The sequence below is a fragment of the Leptodactylus fuscus genome, chromosome 3 (genome assembly GCF_031893055.1).
Source record: "Leptodactylus fuscus isolate aLepFus1 chromosome 3, aLepFus1.hap2, whole genome shotgun sequence".
NCBI classification, from domain to species: Eukaryota; Metazoa; Chordata; class Amphibia; order Anura; family Leptodactylidae; genus Leptodactylus; species Leptodactylus fuscus.
Genome location: NC_134267.1, coordinates 122,075,612 through 122,096,568, shown reverse-complemented (window position 1 = coordinate 122,096,568; position 20,957 = coordinate 122,075,612). Strand labels below are relative to the sequence as shown.

The window sequence follows — 20,957 nt, the reverse complement described above, 5'->3', positions numbered from 1 at the left end:
TACATAAGAGTTTGTGACCGGCCAGCGGGGGAGTTTTCCTCTTTTCAAGGCGATGATAACACCATCCATTTTCTCTTTTTTTTTTAATAAATTCTTTATTTATAAACAGATAGGAAGCAGGTCAAACAAAACAGAAATACAGCAAGGCTGAGGTGTAGCCCACAACAACAAAGTATACAAATTAACCCATCCGAACGGACGGAACAAACACCTGGCACACACGAGAAAACTCACAGGGGCAGACATTGCGGACAAAGACAGGGAGAAGCACAAAACCAGTGGAAAGGGAAAAAAAGGGGGAGAGGGACGCAGGAACAGTTCCGTGCACCGGCCAGGCACAACAACAAACCAGGTTTCTATATCCAAGGGTACAGTGAAAGAGAATCCATGGGGTCCATGCCTACACACAGGCCTCTCATGCAGTGGTATATCAATACTAGGGGTACGTGGGATGGAGACGAGGAAGTGCGATAGTAACAAAGAGGAACCTACATGAAGCCTCCATGAAAGCCGCAGTAAACTACCAGGTGATGAAGCGAGTAATCGGTACACCGGCCCCCCGGACTTAGAGTCAGGGCAACAACTATGATACGAATCAGGAGATCCAGGAGACGATAGAACCGGGGCCGAACCTTCCCTAAAATGCGGTTCTTGGATAAAGGCTACATGGATTCTCGCACCCCGTAGTAGTCGAGGCAAGGAGGGACGCTCACCATCCATTTTCTCAAGCTGTGGACAGGGGAAGAAGGGGGGAACTCTGACTGGAGGCATAAGCTATACACAAGCCAGTAGTTTGGCCTTACAAAAGACTGTGAATACCTTGGAACTTTTGTCACATCTTGGAGCCAGCAAGCAAACTGGGTGTGACCCTTCCATTGAATGAGATCCTCCAAGCTCCATGGAACCAAAAGGACTCTAGGTTATTAGGCCTTTTCTGTTTTTCTCCTTTTATTTTAAAACTTTTTTCTTGTGTGTTACTTTGTTTCATATTTCTAATATATAGCACTGAACCTTTTAGATATTAAATCTTTAAATTTAATGGTACTTTGTGTTTGCTCTATAAACACATTACCTTTTTGAAGTGTGTTTTCATCGGATTGCTGGGAGAAGTAGTGTGTGTGTCTCACATTCCAATTGATTGTGAATGCAACAGGTGGTTGTGCTGTACATTTGGGGTGCATGGACTGTGTTGGAGTGCATTTACACTTAATTTGCAGTCTGAGTGAAGGGCCAGCACAAGATTGAGTGAAGTGATTTTTCTTCATACAGAGGCACCCATGTCCCACCCAGGTTTTGGGTGGTCAGTACATCAGAGTAACACTTTGCTCCATAATACTGACCATAATATTGTACCACGTTTGATGGAGTATGCCAATATTGTGGTATGAAGACTCTGCATGAAAATATTGCAATGAAAAACATGGTTATGTGCCAGCAACTGCACATACTATAAATGCATTTGTTTAAATGAAGCATGCAAACTAGCTAACCACCAAAAGGAAAGGAAATGTCTAGTGTTTACTCTGTATGTCATTGTCCAGTGCTGCAGAAATTTTTATGACTATCGCATCAATTTGAATGGGGCTTTCAGATTTCCCAAGTGCATATTGCCAAAAAAACTCCATTCATATGTATGCAATTGTTATTCAGTTGTAAAAGATTCCATAACCAATACTCTGTATGTGAATATACTTATTAAGGGCCATGAAATATTACAGAACCTCCTCATTAGTAGTTGTGTCTAAAAATGTTGTGTCTGGAATCACTGGGGATTTACTCTTGTTAGTTGACACACTTGTTACTTTGCACACACTTCACTTTCAGTCTGTAAGAACACTCATGTCTATTTGTCTGGGCCTTCTGGCTCAATTAAATTTTAGGAATTTTTAGTCCTGGCTAGATGTCTGGACTGTTATGACATACGTCCTTATTTATTTAACTTTTGTTTACCCCACATTTTTATCATTTGAATCTTTAGGGATGGATACTCTTGTAAGTGTTCCTCTTAGCGAACTAGATAAGGGGTATGAGGGCAAAAGGTTTGTTATTTCTCTGCAACCTGGGATTCCTTCTGAGAAAGCCAAACCTCAATACTCTTGGGCTCCATGACCTCCACGACGTGTATTAGTGGCACACTATGCAAATGCCAGGTCACTGATCTCTAAGCACTTTTTTGTGGTATTTTAGTGAGGAAAGCAGGATATCAGGGTTTTAGAATAAAGTCTAAAACAGTTTGGTTTTGAAGACCTTTGGGTAGGACCAATTGTAGTAACTGTTCTTATCAATGGATTGATGGAAGGCACTGAGATGGATCAGGTATGTTATACAAAGGGATACAAAGGGAAGTTTTGACCATGATGTAAGCAGGTTGACCCAATAACAACCAGAGTGCTTTCTCATCAGTGCCATTAGGTTAGGTAGTTGAAAACATGAAACATGTAGTGCACCTGAAGTGGTGACTAAGTAGGCAATTGAAAAATCACTGCTATTCACAATGCTCACCTCTAGTCTTTTTTTTTTTTTTTTTTTTTTTTACAAGAACTTTATTTATTGCTTAATCGGAAGAATTCTCCCTAAACTTTAATGAAGGGACGTATTTGGTACCCTAATACCTATCTACTGGTCTTTTGGCTTTGAACGCTGGGAAACATGTATGGCCTGTGACAGGCAGGGTCATTTTAATTTATTGGGGGGCCCTGTGAAAACTTAATTTCCCCTGCCCCCATCAACCAATAATGTTACATAAAAAAAAAAAAAAAAGTATCGAACCGTGTTCCCATGGACCTGCAGGTTACGGCTGTAATGTTTGCGGCTCGGTGCTCATTGTGCTTCGCTGCCACAGAAACTATTAGGCTATTAGCTCTGTGCTCCACTATAGTATTCAACCTAAGGACACAGAAAGAGGTGAAATCACTGCCTCCCACCCAGAATAGCGGGATATCATCTTAAATGTGGAACTGTCCCGCTCGATCCGGAGTGGATGGGGGGCCCCCGCATCCATAGGGCCCAGTGCAGCTGTACTATTGCACCCATGATTAAAGCGACCCTGGTGACAGGAGTGAGACCTTTTTGGTGGCAATTTGCTTGAAGAAAGCACACACAAATATCTTTTCTAAAACATGGAGGCACATGGAAGCAAAACATATTGAAATGGATATTTATTATATAAAGCATATAAATCACTATTAACCACTTCAGTATCGGGCCAATTTGTGATCCAGGACCAGACACAATTTAGGTTTATTTTGTATGTGCAGTTTTGAGGGCTGTAACATTTTTCTCATATGTCTCATTCAACTAATTTTTGCGTCTTTTTTCGGAGGACACATAGGGCTTTATTTTTATGTTGTTTTTATTTTTGAATGTGTGTTAAAAAAAATTATATGTGGGAAAATATAAGAAAAATAGGAGGGATATTGTGTCTGGTTTTCACTTTCCTTTTTTTTTTATTTAATAACACAAAGTGCTACTGAAAAACTTTATAAAATAGTTTTTCCTCTCTGTTATGGTAATTTTTATTTTATATGGTGTTGTCGGGGGTGGGGATATAACCTTTAATAACGGCGTTTTATTGGCGTATTATTTTACTTATTTTTAAAATTATTTCATTTAAATTTTTTAAAGTTTTTTATTAATTTTTTTAATATATTTTTTTCGTATGGTGTCCCAATAAAGTCATAAGAGACCTTTGGTGACATCTGATCACTTTTTTTTGCATTGGAGGTTGATTTCCCCTGCAACTGGGGCTAGTACATTTACCCCCAGTTGCAGGAGGAATACAGCCTCCTGCACATTGTATACACAGTATACAGAGCTGATCTGGGTCCTGTAGGACCCAGCAGCTCTTGCGATACACTGATCCCGGCGGATCACATGACATCAGAGGGCATCATGGTGGTGCCCACAGCGCTCATTGAGCGATTGAGAAGGCAGGGAAGGGAATAAACCTCCCGTCTTCTCTCTGGGAACTCTGGCTGAAGTTACAGCGAGCTCCTAGTTTCAGCAAATGCACGATCTCGCGTAATAGCTTTGTTCTGACAGAACAAGGAAACCACTGTCTGGACGTATATAGTCTATGGGCAGTCTAGAAGTGGTTAAGAAGCTATTACCATAATTTTAGGACCTTTAGTATGACACGGTGATCTGATTGGTTGGCATAAGCTCTTTTACAATTTTCAATGTATTAGTTTGCATAAAGTGTGATTTTCCTTTCTTTTTTTCTTTCTGCCCAGGTGCTGTTCATTTAATAAACACTCTTCTCCAGCCAGATCCACAAAAACGTCCTACTATTAAGGAAGCCATGAAGGATAGATGGCTCAATGATTCATTGAAACCACTGAGTTCAATTTCATATAAAAATAGGTAATTTAATTATATGCATTTGTGAATTTTGTTCATGGTAAAGTTCTAGCTATTACCATGGAAGCCCTAGATAATCAAAACATGAGCAATGGAGCAAGCCAAGGTTTACATAGTACATAGTTATATAGTAGATGAGGTTGGATAAAGACATCAGTCCATCAAGTCCAACCTATAACCCTACAATCCCTACAGTGTTGATCCAGGGAAGACAAAAAAAAAACCCCATAAGGCTCATGCCAATTGCCTCATTTCAGGGGTAAAAATTCTTTCCCGACTCCAAATCTAACAGTCAATATAAAAACCCTGGATCAACATGTCCTTAAAATCTAGAATCCATAACCTGTTATATTGTTCTCTTCAAGAAAGGCATCCAGGCCCTTTGAACTTGTTTAATGAATCCACCATCACCATTTCCTGGGGCAGAGAGTTCCAGAGCCTCGCTGTTCTTACTGTGAAGAATCCCCTTCTATAATTCTGGCGAAAGCAAAACTTTCTCTCCTCTAGACGTAGAAGACGTCCTCTTGTCACTGTCACTGGCCTAGAAGTAAAAAGATCCTTAGAAAGTTCTTTGTATTGTCCCTTCATGTATTTGTACATTGTTATTAGATCTCCCCGTAGATGTCATTTCTCTAAACTGAATAACCCCAAGTTTGTTAATCTATTGTTGTACTCCAATCCACCCATTCCCCTAATAATTTTGGTTGCCTGTCTTTCCACTTTTTCAAGTTCACTTATGTCTTTCTTGTACATCGGGGCCCAAAATCGCGCAAAGGTTTAGTTTTGAGCTTAGCATTTTTTGGATGAGTAACTCTTATCCAGTTCTCTCCACTGCACCACCTTTTTAAAGGGGTTGTCTCATCTCAATGATCCTATCTATACTGGTATCTTATGTAAATTGAAGCCTTTTCCTAAATATATTGCTCTAGAAATTCTGCTTTATTTGCCTGCTATGTGAATTGTGAATTTATTCCCCTCATTGTTTACACTGTGTTACTATAACCACGGACCTATAAGACAAGTGACATCACTCACTCACTGCTCTTGCTGGCAGGGCAATCTGTTCAGATCATTGATTTATCTGATAAATCCAAGTCAGTTATCTCTCCATGTAAACACACAGATAATACTTTGTTTGTTCGGTACAAGAATCTACATATTATCTTTGACATGCAAAAGCTTGTGTCCATTCAGCAAGAGGGAGGAGGGGGAAGATATGAGAAGTACAGGAAGTGATATGCAGACACTGCACGCAGCCTGGCTGAAAGGCTGACATGGGAACACCCCTTTAAGTCCTAATTGCCTAGTCAAGTGGCATTATGACTGAAGAAGACATCTTAAATTGATTTCAGTGTGGGGGACTTGTTATCTCTTCCCCTCTCACTACCTGAAGCAAGTACAGACACAGCAGGAGATTGTGAGAGAGGCGAGTCCTTCAATTTGTTGGCATTAAACCTTTGAGATATTGCAGTGAATATTGACTGCAGTATATGATGTTTTAGAGGAATGGGGTTATCTCTATTAGACATTGGCACCCCAGTATGAGCTGATACACTGCCTGTAATCTTATCTACCTAGACAATACATGTCAGGTAACTTAAGATGCATAGTGAACAACGCAAAAATTATAATACAAAATGAGAATGATGGAATTTCTTTTTTTTTCTGTTTCCTACCAGAAAGAGGTAATAAAGCTTAGTCAATTAAAAATATTGAAAAACCAAGCCCTCTTACAGTTACAATGACAGGAAAATAAAAAAGTTAGAGCTCCTCATATGCAATTGCATAAAAAAGAAAAAATGGCTTGGCCATTAGGGACCAAAACAGACTGGACAGAAAAGGGTTATGTTTAGACTACATATGTGATAATATAAAAAGGCCTACCTCTACACATTCATATGTAGTATTATATAACCCATATCATAATGTAGGCATCTGTATGGATTTATTAAAATAGATTTTATCCATTTTTACATCATGTAGTCAATTATAGGAATGGGTTTCTAAGACTTTTTAAAGAAAATGTCTAAAAACAAACCAAAAAAGATGTGTTATTTTTTAGGCATATTTATTTTGTCCATATAAAATAGGCCCGTTACCGGGACTAGACAAATATTTCCTGAAGAAATGGGTCATTTTAACCTGACCATTTGCAACATAACAGCAAAGTAGTAAATTACAGGTTCAGTCACTTTTATTTATTTACAATGCTCTGCACGGCCTACCAATAAATTCCCACTTTTAGTAGCCTTAGAGAACCTCAACAAACCAGCCTTGAGCCATCAAAATATTTACAGGTTGTTAGAGACTTAGCTAAATTGTGTGTCCTTCATTCACTGAATAACTCATTATCTGGAAACTTAAGGAGATAAAAAAATATCTCCAGTGCATTTTAATGTGACATTTTCCTACACATAATTTATATGGAATAATAAAACATGCCCAGGTGAGTGTTTTTATCCTGTATTTGAGAGTTGTAAATGTGGGCACAGGAAATGTTAGCAACCTGATTGTGGTCTGCTGCTGTTTATCATCATGTACAGTGCTAAATGATGGAGAACAGATTCCCTACCAGCTTTTTTAGGCCTTTGGAAAGTATTATTTTGTGAGCACGGCACTATTTCTTGTATTTGCACATTTACACTTTGGAAGTCATGAGTTCAACAGCAGGTGTTATGAGATGATAATAACCATAGAAAAGAGTCATGTTGCTTAAATGTTTGGATTTAAATGCAGGAAATCGTAAAAACCATGTTGTTTTCATAACACCTTGTTACTCGCAAAGCGTGATATAATAAAAGACACAAAGTAAAACTGAATGACCGTGCTTTAGAGGATTGCTTGAGGTGGCAAGGGCAACGTTAGTCAAAAAGAAAGAAAATAAAACAACTCCAGGGATAAGGAGAAAGCACAGGGAACAATAATAAATTGATTGTTATCATTACCACCTAGCAATCCCAATTATTTTCTAACCTTTGCAGAAAACATAGTAAAAAAGAGGATTATATTTAGCAGAAATAAATATAATTTAATTACTCCAAACTAAACCTTCCATTCCTCATTGCAGCAATTCATTCCTTTCAATAGGATTAAGAAAAAAGATTTATGAACCGCTGAATTCATCATTTCATTCTTCTTATTCTAACAGATAAAGTCTAATGATGGACATATTATATTTTATACGTTACACCCTTCTATATTGCTTAGAATGATTACACAGAACAGTAAAATGAACCTAAAATAGCATAATTATATATATATATATATATATATATATATATATATATATATAATTATTATTATTATTATTAATAATGATAATACCCAACACCAGTGGTTGAATATTGTTTGCCCCCCTACTATAGGTAGGTATACTAGAATTAGTTTGGATATTTGCATTAGACTTGCACCTGATATAATACCATTAATCAGACTTTGACTCCTGGTAAAACTCTGTAAATTAGACTTCATATTGTACTGGAATATGAACATTAGACTCGGCACCAGACATGGTTTTAATATTATTCTTCACACCTGATTTGGCTCGGTAAACTATACTGACTTCTGAGTATGGTTTGAATTTTATTTTTGGCATCAGATCAGGTTCTGCTATACTAGATAGCACTCTGCATATTACAGTGATGCCTAAACCAGTATGTGTGACTAAATATAACTTATCATACTTTACATGGAAAGAACACAAAAAATGAAATATCCGAAAAATGTAAAAAAAAAATCCTGGCACTTATTTTCTTCCCCTTCTTTGATCCTACTTAGTCTCTCACATATTTTCTATGTGTCCACCCAGTTCAGTTATGCATTTCCCCACCTCCTGTTCGTATTACAAGAGGACAACTTGGTCTACTGCCCTGTCTGCGGTAGCTCAGCAGAAGATTAACAGGATTTCTACAAGATTGTTTCTTTTGAGAACAGGAAGAAAATCCTACAAACTGATAGAAACTATGCAAATGTATCTCCTGTATTCTTGTATCATTCAGTTTTACATTGTGTCTTCTGTTAATAAAGGGTCTACACATAGTTATCATCACTGGCTATTTTACAGTTTTGCTGGTATAGCAGCACCTATGGCTAACGTTTATGTTCTTGCCACTACCTATGATTTTGCAAGAACTTTTCTGAATTGTAATTTTTTTTCTTATGTAATATTTTATTTTAGCCCTCACTTTGTTTTCTTTACAAAAATGGGTTGCAGCATTTTAACAAATTTTAATATGTAACTTCCATAACTATGTGTTTATGTATCCCAGACTTCGTCCTGATGAGTTGAATTCCATTGTGTTGAAATATATGGGTACCACCATGAATGTCAAAATTTCTGAAATGACCAATATTCTTGTAAATAACAAACCATCACCAACATTGGCATCCTATTGTTTACTGCTGAAAAAAATTAACAAGCAGCAAATGGAATTTGAATTCTTACAGGTAAAATATTTGTTATTAAATGATTAATATGAATCACAAATACATGTCATTGAGGTTAACATTTATTTACATTGTTGCAAATGATCTTACAAGTAAATTACATTTCTTTGAAAAACCAAGACTTTCCAATTCCAGAACCTGTATGTGATTAGATATATCTGTTTTTTAGTTAAACATTTCTGCAACATAATTTCTGAGATGAGAAATGGAATCCATCATTTAAGACCGCTGTTATTTACTCACATATTTTTGTGGCATCCATGAACAATAATTTTCTATGTCCCCTCCACAGTTTTCCACAATGTCTCTTTTCTTTCTTGCTCTATGCAGCCTGTATAACAAGTGTTGTCATTTTGCAATGCACTACATTAGACCACTTGGGGTCCAAAACCCCTAGGCAGTCTAATAATTACAGAAAAAAAAAAAAACACTGGCATAGATTTTGGTAATTATTTTTGCTAGAAAACTAGTATAAATGATAATAAACTGGAGAAGACTGATGGTCCTGCCACAGCACTTTTTCTGGGAAGTATTGAGGTTGCCATACAAAATGTCATTTTGCATCCTTTTTGCACCAAAAAAGCAGCATAGGGCCATAAAAGATGTGCCCTATGTTTTCCTATATACTGTAAAGAGTATACCTTGAAATGGAAACTACTGTAACAGTTGCTCTCTTTTTGCTAGGTAATACAGCCCGATGAGAGAGTTTCTCCTCCTATGGCGCCAAATTCAGACTCTACGGACAAGCACCTTTTGGTGGTACAGTTTATAGGAATTATATGAATTTGTTTATGTATACTATAACCATTCTCAGTAGATTATCGGACTTTAAGAAATCTTGATACTCCACACAATACTATGACTGGATCACCCTGGGTCTTAAATGAAACGATAAATACCTTTTAGGCTGAGGCCCCATGTTGGAGAAACACAACGTTTTTTGTTGGAGATTTTGCTGCATAATTTTCAGCCAGTTAGAATTTGTTTTAACAGAAGGTAGAAGTATAAGAGCTTCCTATATTTTTCCCATTCCTTCTGTAGACATTCTTGGCTTGGTCTCAAAAATCGGCAGCAAAATCAGTAACAAAAAAAGCTGCATTTCCGCAACACAGGGCCTCAGCTTCAGTATGATTATTTACACTATATATATATATATATATATATATATATATATATATATATATACATTAAATATACATCTTGCAGTTATTTTGTATGCCTTTTGGAAGTCTGTCCTATTACTTGGAAATTTTACAAGTGTTTTAAAGCCTTTTTAGATGTGTGATAATTGACGTTGATGACGACGAATGATTCAGATTCATTAACAGCTTGGATTAATGGAAAAAGTAATTATTTAAAGATTTTTTTTTTTTTTCAGGGCTCATTCACATCTGCGCCTGGCACTCCGTTCTGCAGGTTTCCGTTTCCTTCACAAAACAGGGCAGGAGACGGAAACCTGCAGGCATCTTTCAAACCCATTCATTTGAATGGGTTTAAAAAGTGTCCGGCTGTGAGCGCCGGTGAGCGTTTTATGCTCTCCGCGGCAAAACCATTTTTTTAAAACCGGACACAGAGTCGGACATGCAGTAATCTGTGTCCAGTTTTAAAAAAACTGTTTCGCCACGGAGAGCATAAAACGCTCACCGGCACTCATGGCCGGACTTGGCATGACAGGTTTCCAAAAACCTGAGAACGGAGTGCCGAACGCTGGTGTGAACCCAGTGTCAAGAGTTTTAAGATAACATTTATCCTGTAAGATCATAGATTGTAGCTTTTCATTCACAGAATGGCATTCCAAATAAAAAATATGGGGGAGAATATTGTAACTGTGTTGAAGAACAAGATAATATAAAATTTTCTGAAGATGCACTGAATGACGTAAGCAAATCAGTCAAGAAAAGTCCAGTCTTGTGTCAACCAATCCAAGAAGATGAAATTGCAATAACTTTAGATAATCAAGAAAATCTTCAAAAAGGTACATCCTATAAAATGTACTCTATAATTTCTTATATTTTATCTAACCACTTAGAGATTTGTCATTTTATACAGTATTTCTTCATGATATATTACTTAAAGGGGTGTCCAACAGATACACTTCAGGCTGGGTTCACAAAAGCGTGACGTTTCCATCCCCAAACCTGCTTCAAAAATACGGAAAGAAAAGTGCTGTAAGCGCAGGTGGAAACCTGGTTGCCTCACTTATAGTTCACGGGGTCCGTGGGTGTCCTTGGGTAACCACGTTTTTAAGCGGATTAAGTTTCGGTTCGGGAGGTCACCAAGCGGACCCCCGTAATGGAAACCCCAACACAGGTGTGAACCTAGCATTAGAATATCATATATAAGTAGTTTAATAATGCATACTCACCTCAGCAATCCCCTGCCTTTCTTGTTGTGATGCAGAGCAGCATCCCTAAAGACTCAGTTTCTAGCTACATAGATGTGACATGTGACAAAAGTGATCTTCTATAGCCAGTGACTGACTCAAATGATCACATGTGTTGGGATGTCATTGCTGCAGCAGGAAGTACAAACTAATAGGTATTCTGGCAGTATCAATGCGAGAGTGGCAAGGGATCCATTAGGTGAGTATACATTCATTATTTTTATATGATATTCTGAGAGGTTTAAAAACAATTTCATTTCACTGGACAAAGTCTTCCACAATAATTTATTAGAGATGAGTGAGCTGTTAATGAACCAGACTTTTAAAATAACATCATAGTTCTCAGTCAAAGCATTTAATCCAATCTGTTCTGTTTCCAGAGCAAGAACAGAAAATTTAGGCATGACACTCTTACTGTATATATATGGCTTAATTAGGCTTTATTCCCTTTCCCTTTTGGCAAGTAGTATGTGTAGTCCCCATTTGACTAGTGCCTGCAGTAGGCAATATCATAAAATTATGGTGAAAGCATATAAAATTCTGAAGTACATTGCTCACTTATCCCAGTCATAGTAGGATGATGATGAAAGTGACACTGTGTCTTTAAGTCAGTGTTCAGAAACTTTAGCAAATTTTTCCTCCTGTTGCCCCACTGTAATAAAAAAAATTCATTGCTTCTTCTATTTCCAAAATACAAACCTTTTGCTATTCTACAACAAGGGATAATTTTTGGAGACCTTGTAAAAGTCAGTACTTCTTCCGATAGAACCATGTTTGTGCAAACACCCATGAGCATCTGCCTTCAAAGATTAATATTTTGGATTGCTTTTTAATTTAAAAAAAGCATGTAAATCCAACAGTGCAGAGTGCTGTTTGTTAATCCTCCGCTGCTATCCAATTTGCCAATATATACTAGATATGTTGCTGTAACTTTGACTTTACTAAATCTATGATTGCAATAAAGAGCTACAAAGGTGTTACATACAGACTTCTAGAAGCCCTTAGAGTGTCGTACATGATTTTTTATCAAGAAGATGTGCCAGGCTTGCTGAACAGTGTTGAAGTGTCCCAACCCATCTTATAAGGAATAAAGTGGACTTCACACTTCTGTAGTGCAATCAAACAATGCTTTTATTGATCATCAGATCAAGTAGTACAAGCAGTGAAATAGAGGTTAAACTGTAAAGTGAAAACATTTTTTCGGTCAATATAGACCTTCTTAAGACTCTACAAAGTGATGATACAAACAAAATACAGTTGATAAACACAACTAATGATAACAAAATGAAATAATGAACAAATAAAGTATATACATCCAAAATGTCAACCCTGTAATACGATGGTAAAAGGAAAGGTCTTCTTACTACATTCAGATTTCCAACAATAAAGAGATATAGGTTTACTGACAAATAGTTAAGGTAAAACAATGCCAAATATGACCCCAAAATGTATTACCAAAATGTATATACATATAATAATAAATGGAAATTAAAAAATAAAGATAGAAATTAAAGTATTATACTTTCCTCTCTATCTGTCACGTTCGTGTCAGAGTCCAGACACAGATTCCAGGCTGCAGATTGCACCGCTAAGGAGACAGGGGAAGGAGACTATCCCTGGCACTACGGTGGCTAGCTAGGCCCTGCCTACGGGTGGTGGTCAGCTGTCTCCAAGCTAACCTTGGCCCCGACGACTCCTGGCTCTCTAGCACGAAGACCTGACAGACAGACAGGGCAAGAGCTGCAAGAAGCTAGGGACTGGGGATTCTAGGGTGGTGACCCCTGCAGAAATAAAGGTGCAGCTGCGGACAAAACAAACAGGACGGGAGGTGCTGGACAACTGACACGCGGCACAACAAAGTACAAAACAAGAGGAATGAGGAGAGGGACAGTGGAGAGGTGAGGAAAGGGTAAACACGAGACTGGGGTAAAATAAACTGGAACCCACCTCAAACAACCAGACAGTGCCAAACAAACAGACGTGAAGGGCAGGGCAGAGTAGAAGTGTGGAGGGAAAAACCAACTCACACACAAACAACACTCAAACTCCTTTCTAGTCTGTAAGCACAAGCAGAACACTCCTCCTCCTCCTCCTCCTCCTCCTCCTCCTCCTCCTCCTAAGGCCAAGAATTCTAAGTTGGGACCATGAAAACCGGCAAGTGGTGGAGACAGCCCTCTGCCTAATAAAGGCCCCAGCCTCCTGCCATAGGATAATGGCAATACATAACACCTGAGGTTACACTTATAACCCCAAGTGTGTTCAGAAGACCAGAACACCATGTACACACTGATGGCTCAATGGTAGGGAACCCACCAGCAGATCACAGAAGCCCAGATCGAATCCCCGACAGAAACATACACCAACACACGCACGCAATCAGGTCATGACACTATCTTTATTATCTATTTTAAGTTTCTGATTTTCCATTTATTAATTTTTCCCTTTTGTACTTTCACTCTTTACTCTCACTTTTCATTCATATATTTTCTTTATTTATACCATTGCACATCTTGTTATATTGTTTTATTCATTCTACTGTCCATCATTTGTTTTCTTGTGTTGTCATGCTTCCCTTTTATGTATCTTATTTTTTGGCCCCTTTTGTCTTTTTTCTGTATCACTGTTCCACTTGTTTTTTCTCCTCTACCATTTCTTTTCAACACATACATAGCGTATTTTTGCACTGTCTACTCTCCCCTGTCATGTGGTCCACTCATTCGTTATTTACTTAGTGTGTCTACTATCTCCACCTTGTCCTTTTGTCTCCATCCTCTTACGTGTTCATTCAGCCATGCCTCTAGCGTGCTTTGCATCTTCCCGCCTCCTATCTGCTAATATCCCTCTTGTCTATCTTCAGTGTATCATATGACACACTTTCGGTTTGGCGATTCCATCGCTGATCAATGGCGCTTGAGATACTGATACTGTCAGTATCTCCCAGCCCCACTTCCGGCACTCATTGAGCTAGCGCTAGTGTCATGCTTGTGGGTTTTTTGCTTTCAATCTGGGCCATCATTGAGGTGCTGAGGTAAAGGCCACCATGTTATGTGATACCACTGTATCCACCAATGCATCCATATACGTTTCTTCCACTGTGACTCCATCACCATGATCCCACATGAATATGTGCGCTTACTACTGTTTGATTCATATTGTTATATATCCTGCTCCGGTATTATCTTCTCTGACTAGCACTTGTGAACATATTTTTTCATCTTAGTATGTCATGAATATGCAATTTGGCTATAATTCATATTACTTTCTAGCATGTTCTGCACGTTTGCTATTATTTATATTATTTATGTTATGCCTATTCATGCATTACTTATACTACATAATCTGCTGCACCTCTGGATATATTTCATCTTTATGATAATATAGACTATGTGTTATAAATGTGTTATAGATTACAGCTGGCAGACGTATATGTATATTTTGGTAATACATTTTGGGGTCATGTTTGGGATTATTTTGCCTTAACTATTTGTTAGTAAACCTATATCTCTTTATTGTTGGAAATCTGGATGTAATGTGAAGACCTTTCCTCCTACCATCATATTACAGGGTTGACATTTTGGATGTATATACTTTATTTGCTCATTATTTCATTTTGTTATCATTAGTTGTGTTTCTCAATTGTATTTTTTGCATTATAACTTATAGTCTGAAGAAGGTCTATATCAACAAAAAAAAGGTTTTCACTCTACAGTTTATCCTTTATTTTACTACTTGTACTACTTGATCTGATGAACAAAAAAACATTGTTTGATTGCACTACAGAAGTGTGAAGTCCACTTTATTTTATACATGATTTTTTAAGACAATTTAACCATTTACTTCATAACAAACTATTTTGGACCAAACTCAATATTTTGGGTAAAACTAGCAATGCTGAAACAGGACATGTTCTGACAAATTTGCTCATCTCTAATATTTGCAAATATGAATATTTAAAGGGGTTCTCCCTTCTACCTGTCTCAGCAGCTTTGCCTGCTGTCTCTTCTTCGCACTTTTTGTGTTTTTCAGCATGCTGGTGGGAGGCGTCTTTGACTTTTTGATGAACAGGATACTATGAAGTATCTCAATAGATGTAGACTTTGTCTTTCCTTTGAGAGATTATTATGATTACTAGAAATCTAACATAAATAAGATCAACAATATGCACAGTAAATATATATTACGTTACACAGGTTTGTATAGAACACTTATCATGCTTCCACAAAGACCAGACTCAATGTACCCATTATTCAAAGCTTTAAACATATTGAGGATACATAAGAAAGTAGAAATGTTGCTTCATAAGATAAAACAGTATTGGTACAAAGGGGTAGGATCAGATGTTTTAGTGTAGTATTTATAGAGTTTCTATATTTAGTGTGTAAAGCTAATCAGATTATTTCTCTGTATGATTGTGAAGAAATAGATCTTAGAAGTTGTTTTTGCTTTTGTCATTAAACATGTAAATGTATTTTTTACTGTTACATTTAATGATCAATAACCTCAGACTGTATTTTATTATTATTATTTTTTATTCCAGTTGTAGCTTCTAAGTTTGCTGATAGGGAGATTGTTTATTTAGAGCCCCCGGATTACTCAAAGCAACAAAAAATAGATACAAGCACAAGATTAACTCCTTTAAGCAATAAAGACTTGAACCAGCAAGAGATCCATCAAGAAAACATCACAGACTTGGAAGAAAGCCAAAATACAGAACTACATAAAATAAATCAGGCTGCCAAAGTCCAAAATCTCCAGGTGCATGATCCATCTACTTCTTATATTGTGAAGGCAAAGTCTATGCCTGTAAACAGACATGTTAATGATCCTTTCCCTTCCCAAAAGAAAGGAGTCAGACTCAAAGACCAGAAATCAGCTGTTGATAATATTCCATTTGTTTACCATCAACAACCAGACAGAGATCTATTATCTGAAGACTCACATCAGTCCACGCTACCTCAACTTAGACAACCTGGACTGAGAGACACTTTTACAAAAAAAGTTGCTTGGGTGACTTCATCACATAATGCAAAAACTGGTCCTCTCCCAAGTGGCATAAATTCCATAAGACCCCCTGTTTTCCCAATGTTGGACAACAGCAAGACTAAAAGGATCATGGTTCAGTTGGCTCCAGCTCATAAGAATACAAAACAAAACCTCCCTTTGTTATTGTCTTGTCAGAAAAGGTCAGATAAAAAGTAGGAAATGTCAAAGAGAACTTGTTAGGTTGATTTGTGACACTAAACCACCCAAAGGTACTTATAGACCTGGGGTTTAGTGTCCCAAATCGCCCCGTGCCACAATAAAAAAAACAAAAACCTTTATACTTACCTTGAAATGAGTCTTATGACTGTAATCGGACTTATCTATGGTGCTCCCGGCGTCTCTGCATGTCTTCAGTTAAGCCAAAGACGCATACCACGGCTTCGCTGTGCAAGTATCGGAAGGTATGGGGCATACGCACTGAAGCCAAGGTGTACTCCTCTGGCTTTAGTGAAAAACTGCACTGACATGGGGAATACAGTGGCAGGGTAAGCATAAAGCTTTTTTATTTTTATTGCAGGCTTTAGTACTGGGCGATATGGAACACTAAACAATATCGGCCTGTCGGTGGTTTAGAGATAGGTTAAAGAAATTTACTAAACATTTTTAAATACAATAATTACAAGTACTGTCATTTCCAATTTCCTCTCACTTGGTTAATATGGAGTTGTCAGAGTAGAAAACCAATTAAGGCCGGGGCCCCACGTATTGTAAACGCCACATATTTGGATGAAGTGGAAATGCTGCGGCAAAAAACACAGCATTTCACATTAACTCCAAAAGTGAATGGGATTCTGGCTACTCCCATCTACACATTGCAGAAAATAATCTGCAGCGGAAATGTTGCTTGCACTTTTGCAAATTACAGCACATGAATTATACACACGAAAACAATGGTCGTTTCCTTTTTAACTATGGCGGAAGCAAAAAGTCCGCAGAGAAAAACTCTGTGGACCTTCTGTGAAAATCGCTTTGGGTAATCTGTGATGTGTTTTCACTGCTGTTTTTCCCGCAGTGCTTTTTGGCTACGACTCGCTACATGGGGCCTTAGCCTAAATAATTATACAAGGGTCAGGTAACAAGTGCTTTTTGGAAATGTCAGACTGGCTACCTAGAACTGACCAGTAGAATTGACTCTGGGATCTTCATTTTTAGGCCTCATGAATATTATGCCAAACTGTATTGTGAACTGGACTTTAGGTTTTATACATCACACTGAGTTTTTCCTTAATGCGGTTTTCTAAGACACAAATATTGATGGAATATCCTAAGTGTAGGCAATTAATGTTTAACTGTTGGGGGTCCACCGAATACCCTCCATTGTGTACACAGGCAAAGAAACTTGTACCTCGTCCTGCAGCTTAGTCCTAGTTCTTTTATATCTCGCCAGAAATGTAACCCTTTTGTTAAATAAAATTGCAGTTTCTTCTAAAAAGGCCTTATTCTTTTTAGCCCATAAGTTTATTTTATATTTGGAAATTATAATTATATTTGAAATTGGTTGTATTGGAAACTATTGTTATAATGAAGATTTTCTTTTGTTATTTAACCCCTTCACGCTGCAGCCATTTTATATTTTCAATTTTTGTTTTTGACTCTCCTATTTCCAAATGCCATAATTTTTTTTATTTTTCAGTTCACAGAGCTGTACAATGGCTAAACTTTTGCATGATAGATTGTACTTCATTATGGTACCATTCAGTATTCCATAAAGTGTTGTGGGAAGCTAGAAAAAAAATCAGAATGGGGTGAAATTGGAGAAAAACTGCATATATATATATATATATATATATATATATATATATATATATATGATTCTCTTATGGGCTTTCTTTTTAAGGCCTTCACTGTGCAGCCAAATTAACATGTTGAAAAGTGAAAGGATTCAGCACTCCAATAGTGCAGCAAAAAAAAAAAATCCTTTGTTTCAACGTAGAAAAAGAATCCTTAATAGAAATCACAAGTGGGTTAAATTTGGGGTGTACCCCCATACTCATGGCACAGTAAATAACACATTGAGAATCTTAAAAGCAGCTATCTCTGAAATGTTTCCGCTGTTCCTGTAACTGCCATTTCTTAACGACATTTCGAACTGTGGAAACGTGAAAACATTTTGCTATCTTACAGCCTTCTCTGCCACCATTTTCAATTTCACACTGCTAGGCAGTTGCTTAGAAGAACCTATGGCTGTTGTTTTTTTTACAAAAGGTTAGAGGAGGCTGGGGATTTATAAAGCTGTAAAGGGTGCATTCACACAGGGGAAAATGGCGCTGAATTTGGTGTGGAATTTCAGCACTGATATAAAAGACTACCATTGACTTCAATGGGTTCCTTTTTCTGCTAGTAGAAAAAGGAACCCATTGATGTCAGTGGGAGGGGATTCGGATTCCACACTAAATTCCTCACCATTTTCCTCCGTGTAAATGGACCCTTATATTTGCATCACTTGGCCTTTCTGGAGGATAATGGTGAACAAGCCATAACCCTAATCCGCTAATGATCTGAGACCTTGGTCAAAGTTATCTGAGCGCACAAACCTACAAGAGTTCCCAAACTTTTGTAAGGTACTTATTTTCCATTTTCTCTTTAAATTTGTACTCCAACATAATACAGTGAGATTGCTTAAAATTATAGACAAGGCTGTTTAATCTTTAACTCTATGCCTTTTAAAGATCATTTTTTTCTCTCCAAGTTGTTTAACTGTTCACAATACCAGTCATTTTGACAAGGGGTGTCCAAACTTTTGCATTCCCATGTATAAATGCACAGTAATACTGTGGACACAAGCAAAATGCACTAGAGCTGTTTAAGGTGCTGTTTCTTTTATTCTAACAAACTTTTTTATGCTACAACAGTGCACTCTAGTGTTAAACAGAAATTAATATTATTTAATTGCAATGATAATTGTTAGAGATGAGCGAACACTAAAATGTTCGAGGTTCGAAATTCGATTCGAACAGCCGCTCACTGTTCGAGTGTTCGAATGGGTTTCGAACCTCATTATAGTCTATGGGGAACATAAACTCGTTAAGGGGGAAACCCAAATTCGTGTCTGGAGGGTCACCAAGTCCACTATGACACCCCAGGAAATGATACCAACACCCTGGAATGACACTGGGACAGCAGGGGAAGCATGTCTGGGGGCATAAAAGTCACTTTATTTCATGGAAATCCCTGTCAGTTTGCGATTTTCGCAAGCTAACTTTTCCCCATAGAAATGCATTGGCCAGTGCTGATTGGCCAGAGTACGGAACTCGACCAATCAGCGCTGGCTCTGCTGGAGGAGGCGGAGTCTAAGATCGCTCCACACCAGTCTCCATTCAGGTCCGACCTTAGACTCCGCCTCCTCCGGCAGAGCCAGCGCTGATTGGCCGAAGGCTGGCCAATGCATTCCTATGCGAATGCAGAGACTTAGCAGTGCTGAGTCAGTTTTGCTCAACTACACATCTGATGCACACTCGGCACTGCTACATCAGATGTAGCAATCTGATGTAGCAGAGCCGAGGGTGCACTAGAACCCCTGTGCAAACTCAGTTCACGCTAATAGAATGCATTGGCCAGCGCTGATTGGCCAATGCATTCTATTAGCCCGATGAAGTAGAGCTGAATGTGTGTGCTAAGCACACTCATTCAGCACTGCTTCATCACGCCAATACAATGCATTAGCCAGTGCTGATTGGCCAGAGTACGGAATTCGACCAATCAGCGCTGGCTCTGCTGGAGGAGGCGGAGTCTAAGGTCGGACCTGAATGGAGACTGGTGTGGAGCGATCTTAGACTCCGCCTCCTCCAGCAGAGCCAGCGCTGATTGGCCGAATTCCGTACTCTGGCCAATCAGCGCTGGCCAATGCATTCTATTAGCTTGATGAAGCAGAGTGTGCACAAGGGTTCAAGCACACCCTCGGTTCTGATGTAGCAGAGCCGAGGGTGCACAAGGGTTCAAGTGCACCCTCGGCTCTCCTACATCAGAGCCGAGGGTGCGCTTGAACCCTTGTGCAGCCTCGGCTCTGCTACATCAGAGCCGAGGGTGCGCTTGAACCCTTGTGCACACTCTGCTTCATCAAGCTAATAGAATGCATTGGCCAGCACTGATTGGCCAGAGCACGGAATTCGGCCAATCAGCGCTGGCCAATGCATCCCTATGGGAAAAAGTTTATCTCACAAAAATCACAATTACACACCCGATAGAGCCCCAAAAAGTTATTTTTAATAACATTCCCCCCTAAATAAAGGTTATCCCTAGCTATCCCTGCCTGTACAGCTATCCCTGTCTCATAGTCACAAAGTTCACATTCTCATATGACCCGGATTTGAAATCCACTATTCGTCTAAAATGGAGGTCACCTGATTTCGGCAGCCAATGACTTTTTCCAATTTTTTTCAATGCCCCCGGTGTCGTAGTTCCTGTCCCACCTCCCCTGCGCTGTTATTGGTGCAAAAAAGGCGCCAGGGAAGGTGGGAGGGGAATCGAATTTTGGCGCACTTTACCACACGGTGTTCGATTCGATTCGAACATGGCGAACACCCTGATATCCGATCGAACATGTGTTCGATAGAACACTGTTCGCTCATCTCTAATAATTGTCTAAATTGTGGACAAAAAACAGGCAATGATTATATTAAAATAAGCTGTTCATATAACTATGAATTACCATACAATGGCAAAAATAATTCTGTCATAACAGATATTTCTGCAGATAAACATTGATGTTATGAAAACTACAGAATCT

The 20,957-nt window shown here is 38.3% G+C and overlaps 1 protein-coding gene across 1 annotated transcript in view; it reads left to right on the top strand.

Moving 5' to 3' along the window:
* Positions 1-16,387, top strand: part of LOC142196896 (hormonally up-regulated neu tumor-associated kinase homolog A-like) — a 28,248-nt gene extending 11,861 nt beyond the window's left edge. Inside the window, exons 7-10 of the mRNA XM_075266879.1 lie at positions 4,233-4,362; positions 8,628-8,805; positions 10,591-10,780; positions 15,726-16,387. Of these exons, the coding sequence (XP_075122980.1) occupies positions 4,233-4,362; positions 8,628-8,805; positions 10,591-10,780; positions 15,726-16,387 (1,160 nt within the window). The remainder of the gene's footprint in view (positions 1-4,232; positions 4,363-8,627; positions 8,806-10,590; positions 10,781-15,725) is intronic.
* The last annotated feature ends 4,570 nt before the right edge of the window (positions 16,388-20,957 follow it).